The sequence below is a fragment of the Coloeus monedula genome (assembly GCF_965178545.1).
Source record: "Coloeus monedula genome assembly, chromosome: 16".
In the NCBI taxonomy this organism is placed as follows: Eukaryota; Metazoa; Chordata; class Aves; order Passeriformes; family Corvidae; genus Coloeus; species Coloeus monedula.
In genome coordinates, this window is record NC_138796.1 from 5,199,153 (window position 1) to 5,220,607 (window position 21,455).

At 44.1% G+C, this 21,455-nt stretch overlaps 1 protein-coding gene across 1 annotated transcript in view; it reads right to left on the reverse strand.

Annotated features, from left to right (window-relative positions):
- Positions 1-21,455, reverse strand: part of TTYH3 (tweety family member 3) — a 74,283-nt gene that overhangs the window by 22,356 nt on the left and 30,472 nt on the right. Inside the window, exons 2-7 of the mRNA XM_082292335.1 lie at positions 14,472-14,641; positions 7,453-7,564; positions 6,606-6,826; positions 5,721-5,816; positions 3,128-3,200; positions 2,709-2,784 (exon numbers count right to left, since the gene is read on the reverse strand). Of these exons, the coding sequence (XP_082148461.1) occupies positions 2,709-2,784; positions 3,128-3,200; positions 5,721-5,816; positions 6,606-6,826; positions 7,453-7,564; positions 14,472-14,641 (748 nt within the window). The remainder of the gene's footprint in view (positions 1-2,708; positions 2,785-3,127; positions 3,201-5,720; positions 5,817-6,605; positions 6,827-7,452; positions 7,565-14,471; positions 14,642-21,455) is intronic.

Genomic DNA, 21,455 nt, shown 5'->3' on the forward strand with positions numbered 1-21,455 from the left:
TGAAAACTACAACTGCCACCAGCAAAAAAATATTGCAAATACCGATGGCTCAGTCCCAGTCAGAATGTCAGAGCATAGAGAATCTTACAATACACTGTATGTAATAACAACAGCTAAAAATAGTGGTTAAAGAGAAAAATTGACCCAGCACTACCAAACTTCTTAGGATTACTCATTGCTTTTCATATACTTAAAATTAAACGGCAGCACCCAGCCCAGCAGGCCAGACCTCAGCACTGGCCAGAAGCAGATACCTCAGCAAGACTCAGCCCAACTTCAGCTGAAGTGATTCCCACAGCAAACATGATTCCTACATCTGTGACAACTCCCCATGCAGTCTTCTTCCATGATCTACCTGAACCCCTCCAGCCACTCACACTCTCTTTTAGTGTGTCTACACTGCTGGTAATGTTAGAGAACATCATCCAAGGAGCAGAGACAGGAAAGCAGAGAGTATAAAGCACTGGAACCAGGGGCTTTCAAACAGGGCCTCTTCCTCTGAGAGGACAGCACCGATGCTGACTGTCCCTGTCTCCTGGAGCTCATCACTCTCCTTGTACATATGGCTCAGCCGATCACAAAGCAGCTGCTACAATTTGCAGCCAAGGGATACTAACACTTATTCCAGACTTTTAAACAGGTTTTATTTGGATTAAAGTGTAATTGCCACACTGCAGTCCTCATGTCATCATTTTTCTTCCTGCTCAGATGCACAGGAAGATCTCAACACTGGGGACCAAGAGCTATTTCCATAACTTCCTGATCATAAACTATGACACAGAAGTGAAAACCCACATGGGAAGACAGAAGATTCAATCATCTCCCAAGCAGCTGCCTAGTGCAATGGCAGGCTCAGAAGCTGGACAGATTTCCTTCTGGAGAAAGGAAAAGGTGCTCACCAATGCTCCTGGCAGCAGGAGCTGACACACTCAGAGCCCATGGAGGGGTCACTCTCCTGACCCAGGCCAGTGGCAGCACCTGCTCTTCCTCCACGTTTCCCTTAGACCCAATCACTTATTTATGGAGCTCTAACAACTGTTAGATGGTGGTGCTGCAGGAGCAGAGCCTGTTTTCCCCTGGGGGAGCCAACTGTCCCTGCCGGGGAATGTGGGAGGAGGGATGGAATGTCAGCCCTGCACTCCCTGTTAGTCTCCAAATGAATGATACTGATCAATGGAAAACCACAGGAGTCCAGCAGACAAGGACAACTGAAATGGAGAAGTAGCACAAAGGGGCCTTTCTTTGGCTTCCCAGGGTCAATCTAATTGTTACCAAACATGCTCCAGAGCTAATCTGGGTTAACAATTTATCACAGCACACAGCTGGCATTAGCATCAGGTATTTCCCCTCAGCCTCACTGACCCACTTGTTTCCTTGAACAACCAGGAAACCAGCTTGGCACCTGAAGCCACATCTTTGTCACCTTCACAGCCAAGAGAGGTTTTTCATCTTATGCTAAACACTCATTCTCTTCCCTCACTACATTTCTTTGTTGCAAAGAGCACTGCCTGCTCTATCATCTCCTTCCCAGGAAATCAGTAAATAAGGCATTCCAAAAATAAGATGTAGGGTTTCAATATCAATCTGTATGTATTCTTTTACACTACATTCTGTCTCCAGACATAAATGTTTCTTACTGTTTCCAATCCCTGCATCCTCAGCCATAGCTACATACCTAATTTCCTGCCAGTTGCACACTGAGAGACAGCATTTGGCTAAGCACAGACCTTCTGCACACACAGCAAAAGTTCTCTGGTTCCACCAAATAAGAACCAGAAAAAACACAAGTCATTCCTTTTACAAATCAGCGTCATTGCCTATTTGTGTTTTACCATACACAGAACTACACAAAGGAACTATCGGGGGAGAGAAGGCAGGAAAAAAAAGTTAACTTTGGTAACTAAGCAGCAAACTCAGTCCTAAAAATACTTTTCCTTTTCAGCACTTATTGTATCTCTGCTGGCAGACACCCAATCACCTTTTTGTTAAGCCATGGCTGTGAATGCCATCTTTGCCCCAGTGAAGTTCAAACTGGAGGCACCCCTCATCTCACCAACCACTTCAGTCTAAATTAGGAGCAACAAACCCCAAATATATCAGTGCTTCAGCTGGATGCCACTGTGATGCAGGCACATGCTTTAAGTGGAACAGGACACACAAAGCAGTCAAAATACTGCATTTATAATGGAAAGGGAAATTCATACTTCTTTGCAGCAGTTTCCATTCACTTACCCTTCAAAGAGGCTATTTATAGCCACCATTAAGAGAAAAAAAATTATATATAAACTATTGACAACAGATATAAAAATAAGTATTCTAGATTGAGGAATACAGACCCAAGAGCAAGTTTTAAAAATGACAACTCAAACAGCACACTGCTACTGCCATGGTTCTGTCACTTAGAGAAGAAAACATGACCCAAGAGTGCTACATTTAAAGCAAAATAATCCAGGGACTTCTGTTATTCCATCTTATCAGTTATTTCCACCCAAGGGTCAAGGCAGGAGAAAGGTTCTGAAGGTGGTTCTGATGCATAAATGTACACTTTTGACCAGAATGCTGTTTTTCCAGAGCTCCACACATTTTGTTTCCCACTGTACGCCAGCTCCTCTGTTTCGAACACAGCCTGAAATTTTCAGTCACTGCCATGCTCCTGTGTGACAGCTGGAGCTGCAGAACCCTGTGCCAAAGCCAGTCCCAGCACTTACCAGCACTGAGCACTGCATTCTCTTCAACCACTTTGGAGACATAAGCATCAGGGTTGATACAGAAGTCACTGGAGCCCTGGATAGATGGAAGACAAAAGGAGTATCAAAGCACACCAGTATCAGAGCAGTTGAGCCAGGTTAAGCTCAGGGAACCTTCTATTCTAGGGGTGTTTCAGATGCTGAAGTCTCTCATCACCATCCCCACCAGCGATGCTTTACACAACCACAGCAGTGCTGGAGTACGAGCTACTGCACCCCACCATGGAGAAGGAGCAGCAAATGTACTTTTCCTAGATGGAAATTATTAGGACAGTTACTTAGAGCAGAATATGCTATTAAACAGGCACAGCATAACATTAATCTGGTGTCTGCTAAACCTGCAGCAAAGGGTGAATGGGATTTGGATGTGAGCCACTTACCACAGCGACAGCCAGCTCCAGGCCCAGGGATCCCCAGCTGACAATCAGGGCAAACACCCCAAGCAAGCACACCCTGTGGGAGACAGACAGATGGCAGATGTAGCAGCTCTGATTTCAAGCAGTTCCTTTCACAAGATGTATTATTTGGAGTCCAAAGCAACTACTAAACCCAAAAAATTATTAACCACTGACTGTATCCTCAGATAAACTATCCTATTTTACATGTCATGGACAGCAGCAACCAGAGAAGTTCATGTCCAGCTGTTGGTAGCCCTGGAGCTACAGGGGAAGGGAGAAGTAGGGAAGCAAAGTATTATCCTGCTTCTAACAGAGAAACCAAAGGCACAAAGACACAGAGGTGGCTGTAGGGGAAGCAGATTGGCAGGAGGTTGACTGCAGTCCCATCACTTTCACTGTTTCCATTCTGGGCTTCATTTTCCAGGTCCAAAGATACCCAAAGAAAAATATGCTAAATAAAAAAAAAAAAAAACCACAAAACCATACTGATCCAAAATTGGAGAAATCTCTCCTGTGTCTACAATACATGAGGTTGTTGGATGTAAGCACAACACAGCTACAGATGGTGGGAGGGAACACAGCCCCTGTTAGGACACCTTGGTTCCAAGCTGGTGCACCCAAAAAGCTCCTAAGCATCCCACATAGCTCCAGGAGAGAGACAGTCACCTGCAGGCAAACAGCTTGGAACCACAGTTCAGGTGCCTACCACTGCCACAGAGGCCATCTCCACACAGATTTAAAACTCTGTTCTGACAGCTGGACCTCATTACTGACAGAAATAGTGGGATGTGTCTGCTGTCAAGCAGACACAAGGCAGAGGGATGACAGAGCAGTGGCCTCAGTGACACTCAGGTGCAGACACTCATGGAAAAGGCTTTTACACTTCCCAACCAGCACATTAGCTTTTTGCCCTTGCTGTCAGTATGAGTGGTAGAGATATTTAGGCTATAGTGCTCCTCAACTCCCTCAGGTACAGGGCTGCAGACTAATAAGCAGTTTCATTTTATCTGTTTCTATCTTCAAAGTAAAGAGACACTGGCTTGCTCTCTTAGGGATGCTTTTTCCCTCAGGCTTTGAAACATAAGTAGATCCCTTCCCACCCACACCCTGAACAATACAAAAACCTGTTCATAACCAAGACATTTTTTATTCAAATCTAGTACAAGCATCTCTGTGAGGAAGGGACAGATCTTTTTTCTGCTACATTTGTCTCACTGAATACTAGAGTTTTAAAAAAATAAACCTATGGGTCTCCACTAAAAAAAAAAACCAGAAAACCTATCTCTCAGTTTACCAACTTTTTTTAATTCTAAATAACCCCTATTCTGTGAATGGATCTATGCCTCATCTTGCAGAAGTAAGGGACTTTCACCAGACTGACATATGCACTGCACTCTGAAATGAGACTCTTAAGACTTTATTATGCCTTTTCCAAATGGATGCAAAAATTATCAGCCATGGATCAGCAAGGTTCTGTGGGTTTATGACATAAGGACAACACAGCTTGGTGCCTCCAGCTGAGCATGTTAATCAATAAGACACATTTGTTGTTTTACTTTAACTGAAGATGACTGGGTCAGTAACTGATTGCTTGGCTAAAAGATCTAAAACTGGCATTTCACCATCTTGCCTGGCTGTGATACACTTGTTTCTTTATGCCATGTGCTCCCTTTAGGGAATGCCTTAATATGAACTTCTGGCTAACAGAGAATGAGATTCTAATTTAAACCCTGGGTTTGCCATCTGTGCATACACTTGGACTTTTGTCTGTATAACCTGCCAGGTATGAAATCATCTGGTAAATAATAAATCTGAATACACATTCCAATTATTAATGGCATCACCACGAACCAGGATAAACCCTTGGCCATGTCAGTTATCAAACTGTCACTATGCTTATGATACCAGTATCTTTGCCAAATATGTCAAGCTACAAGACAGGGAGAGGAAGAGTTTTTTCCTGTAATGGGGCATTTTCGGTGCTTTTGAGAAACAGACATGCATTAACATTGCAGTACCATGGCAACAAGACTCCTTCTCATAACTGTGCAAACCATTGCTTGTTCTCAGTTTAATGTTCCCTCAGGTGTGACAGCCCCAGGTAACAAGAGCAGATAGTGACATGGAAGGCAATGCTACCAGGTTGTGTAGACACATGCAATGCTTATCATCAATTAACAAATGCCTTCCCAGCTGTAGAGAATTAAGGGGAGATTTTTAAAGCCTGTAATTTTAAGGAAGGATGTTCACATTACTATCTCCCAACAACTGGAGGTTTCCAATGCCACCCAGTGGAAAGCAGACTGCCTGGATGAGTTCCTCACCTTCGATGAGAAGGCAATGAACACCAGTAACACTGCATTTTATAGCTCAAGAACCTTCCTGTGAACATCTCTTGCATGAAGCCCTGTTTCCACAGAGCTACACTCTACAATATCTCTCTACTCAAAGGCAAATTTAAGATGCTCAGTTTCAGATGTCCTTGACATCAGTTGACAACAGGCAGAGGTTCCCACTAGCAGGCACTTGGATTCAGCTGACTTTCCTTATGCCCTGTCCTTGGGTCAGGACTTACCCCATAAGAATGGCCCTGGAGTTTCTAATGAGCCCAAAGAGCACCAGCAAACATATCAGGACATGAAACAGGAGCAGGCCCAGGTATCCCAGCCACCTGCAGCAAACAAAAACATAGTCTGCAAAGGAAAACTGGTGTGTAAAAAGCACAGATCAAGAAGTATTGTGATTTATGGGGAAAACACAGCCCTTCTCTTCTCCAAAACCACCTCCAAAGATTAATCTTCAGAGATCTCTGGTATTTGTGGGACTGGGAGTTGAGGCAGGTAAACGCATTTACACAACACGCTCAGCACAAATAGTTGTTGAGAAATGAGACTGCTAGTGTTTTCTAGTGTGAAGTTATACGCACTGGTCATCATCAGAGGAAGAAAAGCCATTGGGGCTTCTTAAACTTCCTAGATATTTGTTAGGAAATGCTTCCACTATTTATTCCACATGTTTGGATAGAGATTTTCTTTTGTGGAATACCACTGATGCAATATCTTACTAAATATGTTTAATAAAAAGGAATGCTAGGGTGTGGTTAACTTACAGAACTAGTGCCACTTTCTACTCTGTTTAATGTGTTCTTTATGCACTTATCAGGACAGAGCAGTAGCTATATCTGGTTTTTCCCCCAGTGCTAGAATACAAACTACAGATTTTGTGTGTTGAGAATAAGTTTCTCATCAGTTGGTAATAAAGACATCTAAGACAAAAAAGCTGTGCATTTTGATTTAAACCAAATGCAATCTTGCTGTAAGAAACAAATCAGCTGCGTGGGCCAAGAGCACCTGCAGCAATATAGAGAGCCTTTGGCTCAGCCATCCAGAACATGCACGTAATATTTGCAAAACAGGCCAAAGCAGATGCTACAACCTCTACACTACAGCATGTTACACACCTGTACCAGTCATAGAGGTCAATCTGAATTGCCAGCTCCTCCAGAGACAGCTCATCATTCTTCCAAAAGGGGATCTCAGTTGCTTGCCTGACCAGATCATCCAAGAGACTTTGCAGTTTCTGGACAATATGCAGATAGTCCGTCTGCTTCTTGAACATCTCCTCCAGGACGAGCAAGTTTGGTTCCACTGTTTGGTTCAGGGCCACTGCAGTGTCCAGTACCTATAGCATGGGAAAGAAAAAGAGGAAGGAACAAATTAAAAAAAAAAATAATTAAAGTACAGGAAGCCAAGGCAGTAAAAGGCAATTCATTCTTACTAGCAAGTCACGGACAGCTTGCAGATTACCAGTTCTCTGTCTTAAGAGCCTCAGACTGCTTACCCTTCAAAAGCAACTTAAAAGCATCTATAAGGGAGATTGTTTGCAAGTAGTCCAACGATGGCACCTCAGCTGAGCCTTAACACATGCACACATTTTGCAGCCATCAGGGTTGCAGTATGATACCGTGAAATTAGAGACAGCACGGGAACAACCAATGGTACTAAAATGCTACATTTTACTAAGATTTGTCTGCTTTGGCCTGCCTCCTCTTCCGGGTGTGGAAGAGAGATCTGATCACAAGCTGTTTTTAAACCTAGCAAAGAGAAGACTTCATTTAACAAGCTGCGTTCGCTTTGTTATTTTTAGAAGAGCGGAAGAAATCACCCCGCCGCTAATGGAAATTTTAGCACATCTCTAAGCCCAGATACGAAGAGAAAACAGGAAGAGACACAGGCACAGGCGGATTCGAGAGGAGAGGTGCTGAGTGAGGCTGCTCCTCGCCACAGGCCCCGTGGTGCGGTGCTCACCCGCTCCTGGACGCCGGCCACGGTGCGGTTTGCGTGGCGCAGCGAGTACGTCAGCCGGTGGATGCCGTCACTGGTCTCCCCATTCCCGTAGAAGCCCACAGCAATTCCAGCACTGCAGAGAGAGAAAGCAACAAAGGGCAGAGGTAAAGCTGAAAGGCAAGTGTGCAACACAGGGCTTATGGCTACAGCGCCTGGGAAGTCACACCAGCGCTTTCCACAGAAACAGAAGCCGCTCCCTCCCAAAGGGAGCTGGGGTCATCCTGCTCCTCAGCAATCACTGAAAAAATGCACCTGTAAACATTCACAGCCACCAAGTCTCCACACAGCATCTATACGGTGAAGAGCAGAACACAACATGCATATTTCATTCACAGTGAAATAATGAAAATCTGCTAGAGAACTGTTTGGGAGCTCAAGTCCAGCCACGGACAACCAGAAATCCAGCCAGGCAGCTCTCCAGTGGCTTCTGCAAGAGGCCATTGCTGTGCCAGGAGACACGTGCCTTCTCTGGACATGAAATACAGATTATTTTGTTACATTTTTTTAAAGCAGGACACAAAGAGCTTGCTTTGACTGCTTGCCCATGGTGGTGGTTCCTCCAGATACATTTTCCATGCCCTCTTCTCTACCCTGTGAAATATCTATGAACATTATCTTGATTTATCTTCCCATTAGAAACATTTGTGTCACACTGATTTAGAGTACTGGGAAGGGAAGCTTAATAACTTACTGGGACAAAAGGCTTATTTATTTTTAAAGTAAGTGAATTTCAAGCTTGCAGACACAATTCAACTCCAGCTGCTTAGCAAATTACCACCTATCAGCTGATTTTCCATAACTGTCCACACATATCAGTCTGCCCCAATTATGAAGTAAACCATATTAGCTTAAGCCTCACTTAAAGGAGGAAGATCCTATAAATGAGTTGCAACCAGAGGACTATCTCATGCAAGTCAGCAATACCTCTTCTATTAAGAGATCACTGCAGGAACTCACAGTTCCTCTTCCCAAGCCCATATTTCCTAATAATAGAGGAGGAAAGAACTTGTGAAGGGATCACACAACTAAACTCAGGGCAAACAAACGTTACCAAGACGCAGTTTTTCTGTTCTCATATTATATTTAGCTTGAGAGCACTCAGGATCTTTTCTAGAAAGGTTCTCAAGACACCAAGGTTGTGTTTGTGGCAGTGCAAAGGAAGGTGGTGCTGATGACCCTGTTGTAAACCTAAAGTTATTCTGGATGAAACCTTTCGCTCCTTCACAACAACTTTGTGTACTGCTCCTGCTCTCGCTCCTCTCCTGCAGGAAGACACATCCATCCCTACTTTCCTGGGCTCATCTGCTTCAAAAGAGCGAGCAGAACAATGTAGTTCACATGGTCATATTTCTCCTTGTACGTGACAAGAAATAGAAGCAAAGATCATGAACTGAAAGCAGATCCACTAGGAAAATCTGTGTCAGCCTCATGCTTTTTCCACCAATTGAATCTCCATAAATTATAGAGAGCTTGGCCCATAAAAACCTCAGCTGAGGAGTCTTCTAGGGACAAGAGGCAGCCTTCACACACAGAAAGAAAGGCAGCAGCTATGTAACAAAATATTTAGCATTAATACAAGAAATGGGCCTCTTTCTTCAGGAACACCATTCCTCAAACATTTTCCTAATGCAAATTTTGCTGATAACTAAAGAGAGAAAAACCCTCTGCATTCCTCCCTGGTTGCAGCTATTATCCGAGCTTGATAAGACATGCCTGGGGTGCATGGGGGTGGAGGGGATAAAAAAGAAACACTCCCCCCTCCCCCTAAAGTAGAGAGATTACAGATGCAAAGCTATGCCCAGGATAAGGCAACTCAGCATCCCATCACAGAAATTGCAAAACCATGGCTTGAATTTCCCCTTGTCTTATCAGAGCAAAGAAATTCACACAGACCCTTTCAGCCTCCAGAGCTGCAGAAAACGTTAACAGTTGCTTCTACCACAGGCACCAAATAAATTCCAGAACATTCTTGACATTGAATAGGCAGATCTGACCCCTTTAATTAGCAAGCAATTTCTATTCAGCCTGTTACAGCTACTAGAAGCCTATTATTTCAGCAAAGACTTGGTAAGTGCCCAAAATCTGCTGCTTGGCTCTCAGTATTCCCAGCACAGTAGCACTGTTTTGGTGGGAAAGACTCAGAAACAGCACTCTGAAGTAGCAGCAGCTACCTTGTCCTTGGGGATGCTGCACAGAGAGGTACATCAGCCAGTTTACTCAAAAGTACCTGCTATGAAGTGCTGGCAGTACAAGCAAGTGACTTTAAACTCGTTGCCCTGTTGGAGGCACAACTACCTCCAACATCTTTCCATAGGCTTCCCATCCTGCCCAGCACAAACCACAGCTCCCACTGCCCCAACCCTCCAGGCACAGTCACGGCTCCTGAAAGAAAACACCACAGCACAAATATTGGGATAAAAGCCATTTAATCCAGGTAATAAACTCCTGTAGACATGCGAATCACACATTCACTGCAAATTACACATAAAATGTTAATTATTCCATTCCTGCCCAGCAAAAGCCAGCTCTGCACTCACATCCTGTGCTGGCAAGGGCCTCTGACGCAGCCAGTTCTTCCCCTAGGAGCAAGCCATACAGTTTTGTGGCACTTCCCCTTCCTATCATGGTAGAGAGGGAAGGAAACCATTCCACAAGCCTGGGCTGGGGGCAGCTGTGCCTGAGGAGGGGGCAGAGCTGGAGGGCAGGCAGGGGGGAACTGCTGCTGCTTGGCTTTGTTTGCATTTGGCTTGATCTAAATCCAACAGTTGTTTCAAATCCCTGCCCACACACACTGATATGAGTTGCTATTGTTTAAAGCAGATTTAAGGATTTACACTAGTTTTTAACTACCTTTTATGTGATTAAAGGGAAACAGAGGAGCTCCTTCTATTTAAGTGCATTCTTTTAAAATAAAAGTAGATCAACTCAACCCAACAGCATAAGTCCTTGAGGTCATGATAAATCACAGGGCTTCTTGCACGAACCCTGGAAGGCACAGTAGCCTAAGATACAGCAGATCCATCTCCCAGTACAGGATGACAAAATCATCACCCAAGGGAGAAGCCTGTATTTCTGTCACACAGCCTGGATACAAGAAGAGCATTCCTGAATTACAGCTCTTTCCCACCCTAGCACCCTCTGGAAGATACTCCAACACATATTCAACATTCCTATGGGAAAGTCATCTCTATTTCTGCCATTCTTGCTTCTGTTGCACTCCCCTCCTAGTGCACACACCCCTCTCTCCTTCCAAATCCATACTGTCCCATCCTCAATTCCTCCTCCCAAACCTACCTTTGTCAGTCTCCTGTCACCTCTACTACCATCACCACCTCTCCTCTGCTTTCCCTCTCACTCATATTTTTGAATAACATCTTAAAAATCTATCTATCAAGGTCTTACAGGCCATCTAAAATGTTCCTGCTATTCAACACCGCACTTAAAAAGCTGCTTGGCTACTCAATTTTGGCGAGTTTTAGGGAACCCACTTACTTAAGTCAAGAAAACACTGCACTTCTGAGCTTAAAGCTATCACCACCAGTGCACACACACACACACACACACACACGACACAGTACACAACCAGCTCTTTGAAGAGTTACACAAGTGAGATGGAAGAGGTGCACGGCAGGATTTCTATCATTTCCTACAAATACAACAGTGTGATTTAAACTCCTGAAGACTGTACACATACTTCAGGATCACTTTTCAGGGAGACTCAAGAAATTCAAGTCTGGAGAGCAGCTTTCCCACTGTTTGTATGCAAGAATCACATGGGCTTTAGACACCTGGATGAAGAACCAGAAAAGACAAATCAAGTGTAATTCTGGATTTGCTTGCAGCATGACCTGCAAAAAACAAAAAAAATGTTTTCTGCATTTACACATGATGAGCATTAATCTGACATAGAGAGGATATATGTGCCTTCTGGTGATGAGATCCTCCTACTGTAATACCACTGTGACCCTCTGGGTACCCAGTAACCAGTCTGAAAAGATGAGCACTAGCCATTCACATCACATACTTAGAAACGAATAATCTAACTACACCAAGTCATCTTTAATTACAGGAACTTCATAAGAAGAGCCCTTTTTAGACTTCCAAGTTCTCAGGAGGAATGTTAATTTGTCTGTCTAATTACCACCTTGCACTTTCACACCAGGGGAAACTGCTATTACTGGCACTTGATAAAGCAAGTTTTCAGCATTTATTTGCACCCATTTCTTTCTGATACCCTCTCCACAAAGCTTTCTCCCCACCTTTGGAGCTGAGCTCCCTTCTGGGAGTGTTAGGGTTGCCTAACCAGTGGATGAAGTGCTTTATAAGACAACTCCCCATACACAGAAACCAATCAAAATTGGTAAGGACTAGAACTGAAGTAAGTGTTCATGGAACAATCTAGGCTAAGCATTCCTGCAGCTTTGTGTCTAGAGCAACTGGGAAGACTCATTAGAGACATTTTGTCGGAGAGCTCCTATTAACCAGTTATGCCTCTGCTGGCTCAGCATTCTCCCTGTTTTGAGTCATCAGGAAACAGGGATTCCAAGCCCACAGCAGGATTCACAGCCCAAACAGCCCCCTGGGACTGAGGAAACCTAGAGAGAAGCATGTTCTAGGCACAGCTGGACTTAACCAGTTAACTTGCTCTCAGCTAGGAAGACAATAGTCCACTTCCAAGTACTCAGACTGACCAGACCTGCTGCTGGTTGGAATCTCTTGCTGCTTCAGCACCCAAACAGTGCCACAAAACTGCCCCCCAGGTCAGGCTCCTTTCAGAACAGCCTTATACCCCATTAGGGCAGCTGCTGCTCTGGCTCTCCTGTTACGTGTGACACACAGCTGGGATAGGATAGGATATATCCGGTGGGCTAATCTTTAATCTGTGCTATCAGGAAGTCACAGGTAGATACCAACAGTTGGAGTTGGCTTGTCAGGAGCTGTATCTGCATTCCCAGGCACACACTGAACCCAGAGTGCCAAGAGACACTGATTTGAGGGCACTGTGGCACCCAGCTGCTGTAAAGAGGCAGAAAATCAACCTCTGCTCTGCAGGAGAGCAGCAGCACTTGGACAGCACCTTCCTCACCGTGATGGGACCAACCTGCTCTTGCTCAAGCATGCTGATTTCAGAGAGGAAATAAAACAACTAATTTAAAAAGTCAAGAAAAATGGTCATTCAATGTCACGGTAGATTCAGATAGAACCCTATGTTATGAACCTTAGTTTTCTGCATTTAACACTTGCAGAAACAAAGTGTACACCAAGGATGAGAACCAGTGGTTCAGATTTTGAGGAAGCCTAAGCAGCTTTCCAGCTTGTGGGTTTGACATCAAGTTTATCAGAATTTATATGCTGCCCTTCCAATTTTAAATTATCTCACACACGCTCTGGAGAAGTGCAGAATACCTCCTTCTCACCCTTTCTACAATCAAAACCAAACACAACTACCACAAGGCAGCAGCTGCCTCGGTCACATTTGCTGCATAACCATAGCCAACAAGGGCCTGTAGCAGCAGCACAACTATAAATAGCATCAGCCAGAGCTTCTGTAAGAAAGGGTTAGGACCACAGCTCTCTCAGTGGATTGGAATAGATGCAGTTGAAGCTCTTATGATCACTAAAATAATGGTGAATGGTGATTTCTTCTTTGCAAGTTGTTCTGTGGTTTGCCTTTCCACCCCAGGCACCTACTTGCAATCAGTAAAGCATGGAAGAGCTCTTTGCAAACACAGCAATACTGGCTGGTACACAAGGTCTCCTCCTCAGCCCCTGCTTCTACAGGCAAATCCACCCCCAGCTGCTAAACTCACCACAGAATGTCTGCTCTGCACTGTTTGTTCCAACACTTCAAGGCTTTGCTGTTCTCCTAAGTGAGTGCCTCGAAAGAGCAAATACACAAACGCATCAGTAGCACAGTCTGGCTCCCGAGCAGCCCAGCCTGGCCTTCAAGGAACACCTCACCTCCCGAGGGATCACACACCCCACCCACCACCTATCGGCAGGCTAACGCAAAAAGTAAACCACAAGGCACTGCCAGATACCATCATCTCATTGCTCCCTCCTCTCTGACTAGGGGACTGCTCCCAGACCTGCCAGACCCACAAAGCAGCTGAGACCATCTAGAGTCTTGGGCAAGAGTAGATGATGCTTGGAATTGGAAAGAAACACAAATTGGAAAGTGCTCAATACAGGGCACACATCCAGAGTACTCATTCTCCCCAAGTCAAAACAAGATCAAAGGCTCCTTCCTTGCTTGCATGTCTGCAAACCTGTCCCTGCTTTTAGATGCCCCATCATTCACTTTTGAGGAAATTATCTCCTTTTAAATTCTCCTGCACCCATTCTCCACTAATTACTGATTTTTTTCTTGTTTTTCAGCAATCCTTCTTTCCACCTCACCTCCAAAAGCTTCTATTGCTCAGTCATAACAGGAAACACTGCTGACCCCGGCACCATTAGTAGCAGCCCTTGGAGATGGCACATTAGTACAGATAACAAAATACAGCAGTGTCTTACACAGGCTACAAAATCTGAATGCTCCCTCCAGTCGAATACCAATCCTTCCAAATCCAAAAGAATCATCTATGTCTCTTTCTTCCTAATCTACTCTCCCACACAGTGATTCTTTTTGGACACCAGATTCCGAGAAATCTGCATTTAGACCTGATAAATATTTCAGCTGTATCCATCCTGTTTAAGCAATAAGCTCCCAAGGACAGAGGGTCCTTGATTTATCACTTGAGAAGTATCAAAGAGCAGGACATTAGCTATTCCTTTTCACACTGCTCAAACCACCAGGCAGCTCTGCAAGTGGTAGAAAGGAAGGAAATATATTACAGCTATTTCAAAACATACATACATCAAATGGGAAGAGGCATTATTGCCAATAGTCACAAACTAGAGACAGAGCATTTGAAGTGTGAGGATGTGAGACAGGGTGCCCCAGAGAACGGGGACGATGCCCTTGGGCTGGGCCGTACCTGCACACGAGGGTGGCGATGATGACGCACCAGGCCGTGCAGCAGCAGTCAGCATTGAGGTGCTCCTCGCTCTTGCGGTGGCGGCAGCAAAGCCAGAAGGAGTAGAACAGGAGGAAGAGCAGGTCCAGAGCCAGGCAGGAGAGAGCGATGCCACCCAACAGCAGCAGGGCCTGCGGGGAACAGAGACGGGTGTCACAGCTGCCCACAGCAGGGGAGGTCAGCCAGGGCCCGGCTGTTTGAAGGCTCTGCAAGGCATACCTTGAAAACAAGTCATTTTGTGGGTTTGGCATATTTTTAAAATATAAACAGGCGATTTTTTTCATCCCCCTTGCTCCGTCCCACTCAATGAAACCACATTCGGTCCCTCAGCAGTAAATAGCTGAGCCATTTTGTCTGTCCCAGCCTGCAAACAGCCTAAGTTAATCAGAGGGTTTCCTCTTTACTACTGATCACAGGTCAGCAGATTTAGAGAACAAAAATAATAAAAAAAATAGTTCAGCCAGCTGCCTCTATCTGTACAGTTTTTTAATCTTCATGAATAAATATAGAGGCTTATTCATTAGAAATCCAAGTGCATGAGTGGGTTTGAAAGGGGGTGGAATTTATTATACATGCATGAGATTGATTTTTAAAAAAATTAATCTCCATGCAATGCTTCTGTTCAAGGTAGACCCAGAATAAATGCTAAACCCCTCCATACACCATCCACTTATATAGGTACAACAAACGTGAATGCTACAGACACACTTGAAGCAGTCACAAGCTGAGTTAGTGTGAATTATACCTATTTCTAGCCATGTTCCTGGAGGAAAGGGAAGTTGTAAGTGTTTAACTCCCTTTCAATCTCTTTTTATTCAAAAAATCCTGGTTAAAATCCAAAAATGCAAACCAATTTTGTTAAATACAATAAAATTTTAAAAAATAAATCCATTCCAACACCATTTCTAGCCACATTTTCCCACCTGCATGAATCAAGCAAAAGGATACAATTTTATCCATAAGGTTTTTTTGATAAATCCTTCCTTTGGTGACAAATGCCAACTTACTAGAAATTCATGAAATATCTGGAAAGGTTCCAAGTTACTTACTGCTGCCCCAATATTGGGAATGCAGACACAGATCTGTATCAGCTAACCTAGAACAAAGGTCTGGGTTTTGAAATCAGTATCTCTTTTCCTCCCCATGCAGAAATTCCTTAAAGAACATTTATATGCTTCCTCCTGATTGAAACAATAACTTCCTGCTGATCAAAAGGAATACAACAAAGAACGCTGAGGTTGAAGTAAAGAACTTTCACAACTGGTGGCTATTTCTAACAGGGTCTGGTAGGAACTTGCTCTTTGTAGGCTTTTCTTTCCCTTCTTTCCCCTGCTCTGCTCCATAGGTACTCCCTGCTGAGTGATTATCCTGGCAAACAAACCACACAAGGCCCTTCCCAGCCAAGAAACGTCAGCCATACATAACGAGGTCCACACCAGTTAAACCCAAGTGCTGCACCACAGATACTCCACGTAGCCACTTGCTCTTGGCTTTCCCAGCCTTTAGAAGCCCTCCCAAAGCCCACTAAGCACCCTGGGATGGGGGGGAGCTCACAGGTGCTGCTTTCCCAAACTAAAGAGCAGAAACTCAGTCCCGTTGTGCAAAGTGAACTCTGGGATCTCTACCAGCGAGGAGTGGGGGTGGAAGGGAAAAAGCCCAATCCCCCTTTCCCATGCTTTCTCCAGATGGTGTGAGTGCTGCTTGAGTTCCTGAGCAGAAAGGGGCCTCTGAGAGGGAAGCTGCACTTGGAGCCCCACATTCCCCCACTTCTGAAGCCTTGCCATGCATGAGCACTCGATGCTAATTCAACTAACACATTTGGCATACCAAAGCTCCTCAGGGATACTCTTTATTTTTTATACATGTCAGGCTGCTGTAAGGCAAAGCTTTCCTGCCCTGCTCGCCTGCACTTCTTTCTTCACACCCTCAACCCTCCTGCACATGCTAAAAGGCATTACTGCTGGAAAGACAAACTCAGCTGAAAACATCCTCCCAGCAAATCTTTTATCAGCAAAAAATGCACACTGCAGCTCCAGATGTAGGAGAACCACCCCCACTGAATGGAAACTAAAAAAAAAAAAAAAGGAAAAATGAATATTAGATTGCCAACCAGCAAGAAACCTGAAGTCCTGGCTTTGAAGGGACACCTAATACATGCTTTAAATTTGCATCTGCCCAAAAGAACTTGTCTGGCCACTATACCACAATCTGCATTTCATTTTCCAGAGAATATTTGTTTTCCATTAGTGGATATGTGCCATGACAACAAGTGAAATCATCCAGCAGAGCAGTTATTAATCTTTCTGACTGATGAGCGAGTTTAGGACCCAGGGACTAGCTGGCAGTGAAAGCCTGGTCACAGCCAAAGATAGTCCTCTGCCTGCTTGTCAGGATTAAACTACAGTATTTAAAATAGGGGGGTTGAGGCTGGATAAACCCTTAGACATTCTATCCTGCAACAGTAAATCTGGGACTCGGTTATCCAAGGCCACATTATCCCAAGTAAATGTAAAATTATGCACTGGGCCTTTTGCCACAAAAGAGCATCAATTCGTCTTTGAACATTTGCTGAGCTATCAGAACCTTTATAGCAAATGATGCATGAACTGCCCTTACAGGAAAATGGAGACAACTTGGAGGAACAGCATTTTACCACTGCACTGACACTAATGGCAGAAGTGGAGACAGAGCAGTCCCTGAAAACGAGAGTAAATCCAAGTGATATCTGCCAGACTGGCAGGAGACGAAGCTACAGTGTCAGGAAGCACTTTCAAAATAAAAGCTGCACACAGGGAAGTAACCACAGGAGCACTGCGAGCCTGGAAAGGCACCACAGGACCTGAAAGCACTCGGTGTTGAGCAGGGATGGTGCTGCAGTGTTAACAGCCTCTCTCAGCTCCAACGTGGTTGCTGGGATTCGTGGTACTTACCAGCTCCATGGGAGTAAGATGCCAAAAAAGGGGCAGAAAACATCTAGATCCTCATGTACAGAAAGGGGAAACAAAGAGCACAGCAAAAACATTCCCCACAAAGCTACCCAGGGGCTCTTCCACGTGGTATGGTGTTGATATCATTCCTAAGGACTTATAGGGAGATGAGCCTTCAGTTTGCTCAATCCCTGCTCTCCAAGACCCTGCCTTATGTCACTGGGGATCAAATAAACCAAGATACAGCCTTGTCTGCTGGATGAAAAATCCCCATGTGAAACAGCTGCTTTCAGCTTGCAAGTTCCAAAGGGTGATCCACACCACTAGTTACCTGAATGTATCTATGGACTGTGCTCCTGGAAGGGTAATTTTAGCTGCTGAAACTGCACTTACAGGAGGATACTTCATCCCATCCAACAGATGAAGTCACAAAGAAAAGAGATCTACATAAGACCATAAGAAAAGGGATACACAAGATGTATTTATTTCCTTAGAAAGGGGGAAAGCCTAAATAAAGCCACAAGGCACCACAGTGCAGGAGGTAAACTCTGTGTTGCATTAATGTTAAATGTCAAGGCTTATACCACTGCAATAAATGTTGTTTTCTCATCACCTGACTTTACAGAAGAGTATTGGCTTAGGGACCTTTCTTCACACCACCATGTCCCCTCTGCCATGAAGATTATTTGGCACAAAAAGAGCTGGCAGCAGACTAGGTTTAAGAAGTTAATTCTGAATACACAAGGGCTCAAAACAATCCAGGTGTTCAAGTACAAGTTTTACCAATCTCAATTTATCCAACTTCCAATTACCACATTCTTTAAACCTTGACTGCACTAAGAGCAGTAGGGAATAGTGAGAACCTCTTCACATGGAATAGACAATTGCTACTTTACTACTAGTTAGAAACTCTACTAAAACTTCTTAAGAAACTTGAGAGCAAAGCCAAAGCCTTCAGGTGGCTCCTGAGAAGCACTGCAGTTTCACTTTTAATCTTCCATCAATGATTTGAAAGGTATTTCATCTTAAAACTTCATCATTTCAGCCCACAGAACAAAAGAGCTACAGCTTTTGAGCACCTCAAGAACACAGCTGTCTTAATCATTGCCAGATTGAGAACAGTTTACCTTAAAGCTAGCTTTTGCCAAAAGAAAGCTCCCCATTGAATCTGCAGCTAGTATTCTTTCTGTATTTCCATGCAGCGACTTGAGACAGTGATAATAAAACAGAGAGAAGAGGTTAAAGGAGTGTGGGAAGAGAAAAACGTTCACCCAGAAGAACAAATGAAGCAACCTGGGCTGCTGCCAAAGGAGCACTCATCTCTATTTATTCCATGAAGGACGGAAATCATCTTAGCAAGAAAAGAAACTGCTGTGGGATAGTGTCATGCCTACACTACTTCCTACACCACTTTCTTTTTTTTTTTTTCTTCCAGACTTCAGGACATCTCTCTAAAAAGCTTCTGTACTCACACATGATAAGCAGCTATGTCCTACTAAACTAACTGATTTTTTTTTTTTAATGCTGGCAATACAAGGAACACTCTGACCTCCTCATCAACTTGCTCTGAACATGCTGTGTGTTCAGAGACTTGATTTTCAGTACTTAAAAAATGCTGTACGAGGCGTTTGCTGAGACACTTGAGTGTCTCAGGATGTCACTCATCCCACAGCCCCTACAGAAGGGCAGGGAACACAGCCAACCCTGTATTGGCCAATGTGATGTGGGGGGAGGATGCGGAAACCACTGCTGATGTCAGCACTAAACCATCCCTATCTCCTCACAGGGGACAGGCCTTCCCAGGCCAATTACTGTGCTCAGCACTGTGGAGGAGCAAGGCTGGGCAGGAAATGTGCTGTGGAAGAGGCTTTTCCCACGGTAGTGGGATGAATTCTCTTCCATGAGGGATCCATCTGCAACAGGGAAGAGCACCATGGAAACAAAGAACGGGTTCCACCGTCTCATCTCCTTCTACAGACATCTCCCAGAGAAAGCACACTGGTAAGGGAGGGCAGTAGATTACAGATATATTTAGGGCAAGTCCACACTGGAGCAAGCAATATAGGCCAACACTTTGCCTTCAGCTTTTTTTGGGTATTGGCTTCCCTTTTCAGAAAGCAGGAAATGCCAAGGATTGTGTCATGCTTTTTTTCTGTTTTTTTTTTTTTTTTTTAAACACCTTAAGGCAATACAGAAGACAGATTAGAATAAAAACAGATCTGCAGCTAAAACCTCTCCTAGCATGACTCCATCACTCAATTCCATTTACCAAGTTGGTTAAATGAGCAGGCCAGTTTCCTCAACACTCTACATAGGCATGGGCATTACCCAGTTACTTGGTATTAAAGCTGTGAACTAAAGCCACTTTAATTACAAATGAGTGTTCACACAGGGTTTTAATGTAGTTTAACTAGAATGGCCTTAATTCAGTGTAGTTTAATTCACTTTAGTGCATTTAAAGTGGTTTAAGTAATCTGTTTTGAATTCATTCCTCCAGTTAATTCAGATTAATTTCTCAAGTGTAAGCAAAACTAAGAACAAGGCTAGGTTGATTAAAAATTCATCACAATTTCCTCCATACTAACATTGTGATCCCTTATTTCATAATTAAAGACTTTCAATATTGCCTTTATATTTGGTCCAATTTGCAGGACAATATGTCAAAATAGAGGCCAAAAAGACACAACTTGCTGATCCTTGGCTTATTGCAGCAATCAACTCAATATAATCACTGCCATGATTTTGAGAGCTGTGGTTGAATAGCACATAGCTCAGGTATGTCTGCACACCTCAACTCCCACAGGTTCCATGTGGGCAGGTGCTAGAATTCATCAGAGCAGCTCATATCACACACCAAAGAGAGATGGAAAGCACAGAGTAGAAAGGATTTGCTTAACAATTGGGTTGGATATTTTCTCCTGCCCATGAATGCAGATCTAAGCTGTGCTAATCAGCAGTGAACACTGGAGTCCTATTGGGTTGAAGTCAAATAACAATCCATTTATTCCCTGAGTTGTTACCAACTCAGCAATCTCCATCTTACACAGCAAGGAAACATTCCCAGAGGTAAGGGGGTCCTCTAAATTGGATGTTCTTATCCCTAGTTTCTCCATAATGCTGGCTGAAAGCCTCTGCACACTACAGCAATGAAAAGAATGAGACGCTCTCACCAAATTCAGTTTCCACTGACAGGTCCCCACAGACTAAATCTTTATTAAATGAGGCTTAGCTCAGAACTGGCAGCTTGTCAAATGAGCATTCTCACTGAAAAGGCCGATTTCCTTTCTGGGGATTCTGCAAATTCCCTTGCAGGACTCTAAAAAAAACCCACCACCACGGATGCATCGGTGTTCATGCAGGTCTTTGCCCCAAATCCCAGACCAGCAAAACATGTAAGGAATCCTCACGGGAACAGGCCTTCAGCTTTAGAAGGTTATTTCTTCCTAGCATTCCCAGCTGGACAAAGTTACAGCCATTAGTTAACTTTGTTAAAAGGCAAGAATCAGAGAATTATTTGGGATATTGAGGTGAAGGGCACCAAAAGGGTAGCTGGAGGAATTTGGCAGGTATCCTGCACCATTCACATCCACACTCAGCTTGCCCAGCTCACCCGTGGCAGATCCACACAATTCCACCAGACATTCCATTCCCACACCAGATTAGCTCACACATTCCCACCCAACAGCAGCTCCTCTACTTGAGGTCTTTTAGAAGCCGCTGGATTTCCTTGGTTAGAAAACTGTATCAATCCATGAATGTCTTAAGACACAGGCTCCTCACAAGGAAATTTTCCAGCAAACTGGATAACGGAAAGAAACCCCATGCTATAAAGGGAGCATGAATTTAATGCTTCTACAACTCAGGGCTAAGCAAGCACTGCCTGTATTACCTGGTTTGTGCTCAAGTGCTGTATAAATTCCCATGCCAAGACAATTCCCCAGCTCCAGCCTTCCAGCAGGAGCTCAGCTATGCTCATGCAAGCCTCAAACTCCCTGAAGGCAAGATGTGGTACTGCCTG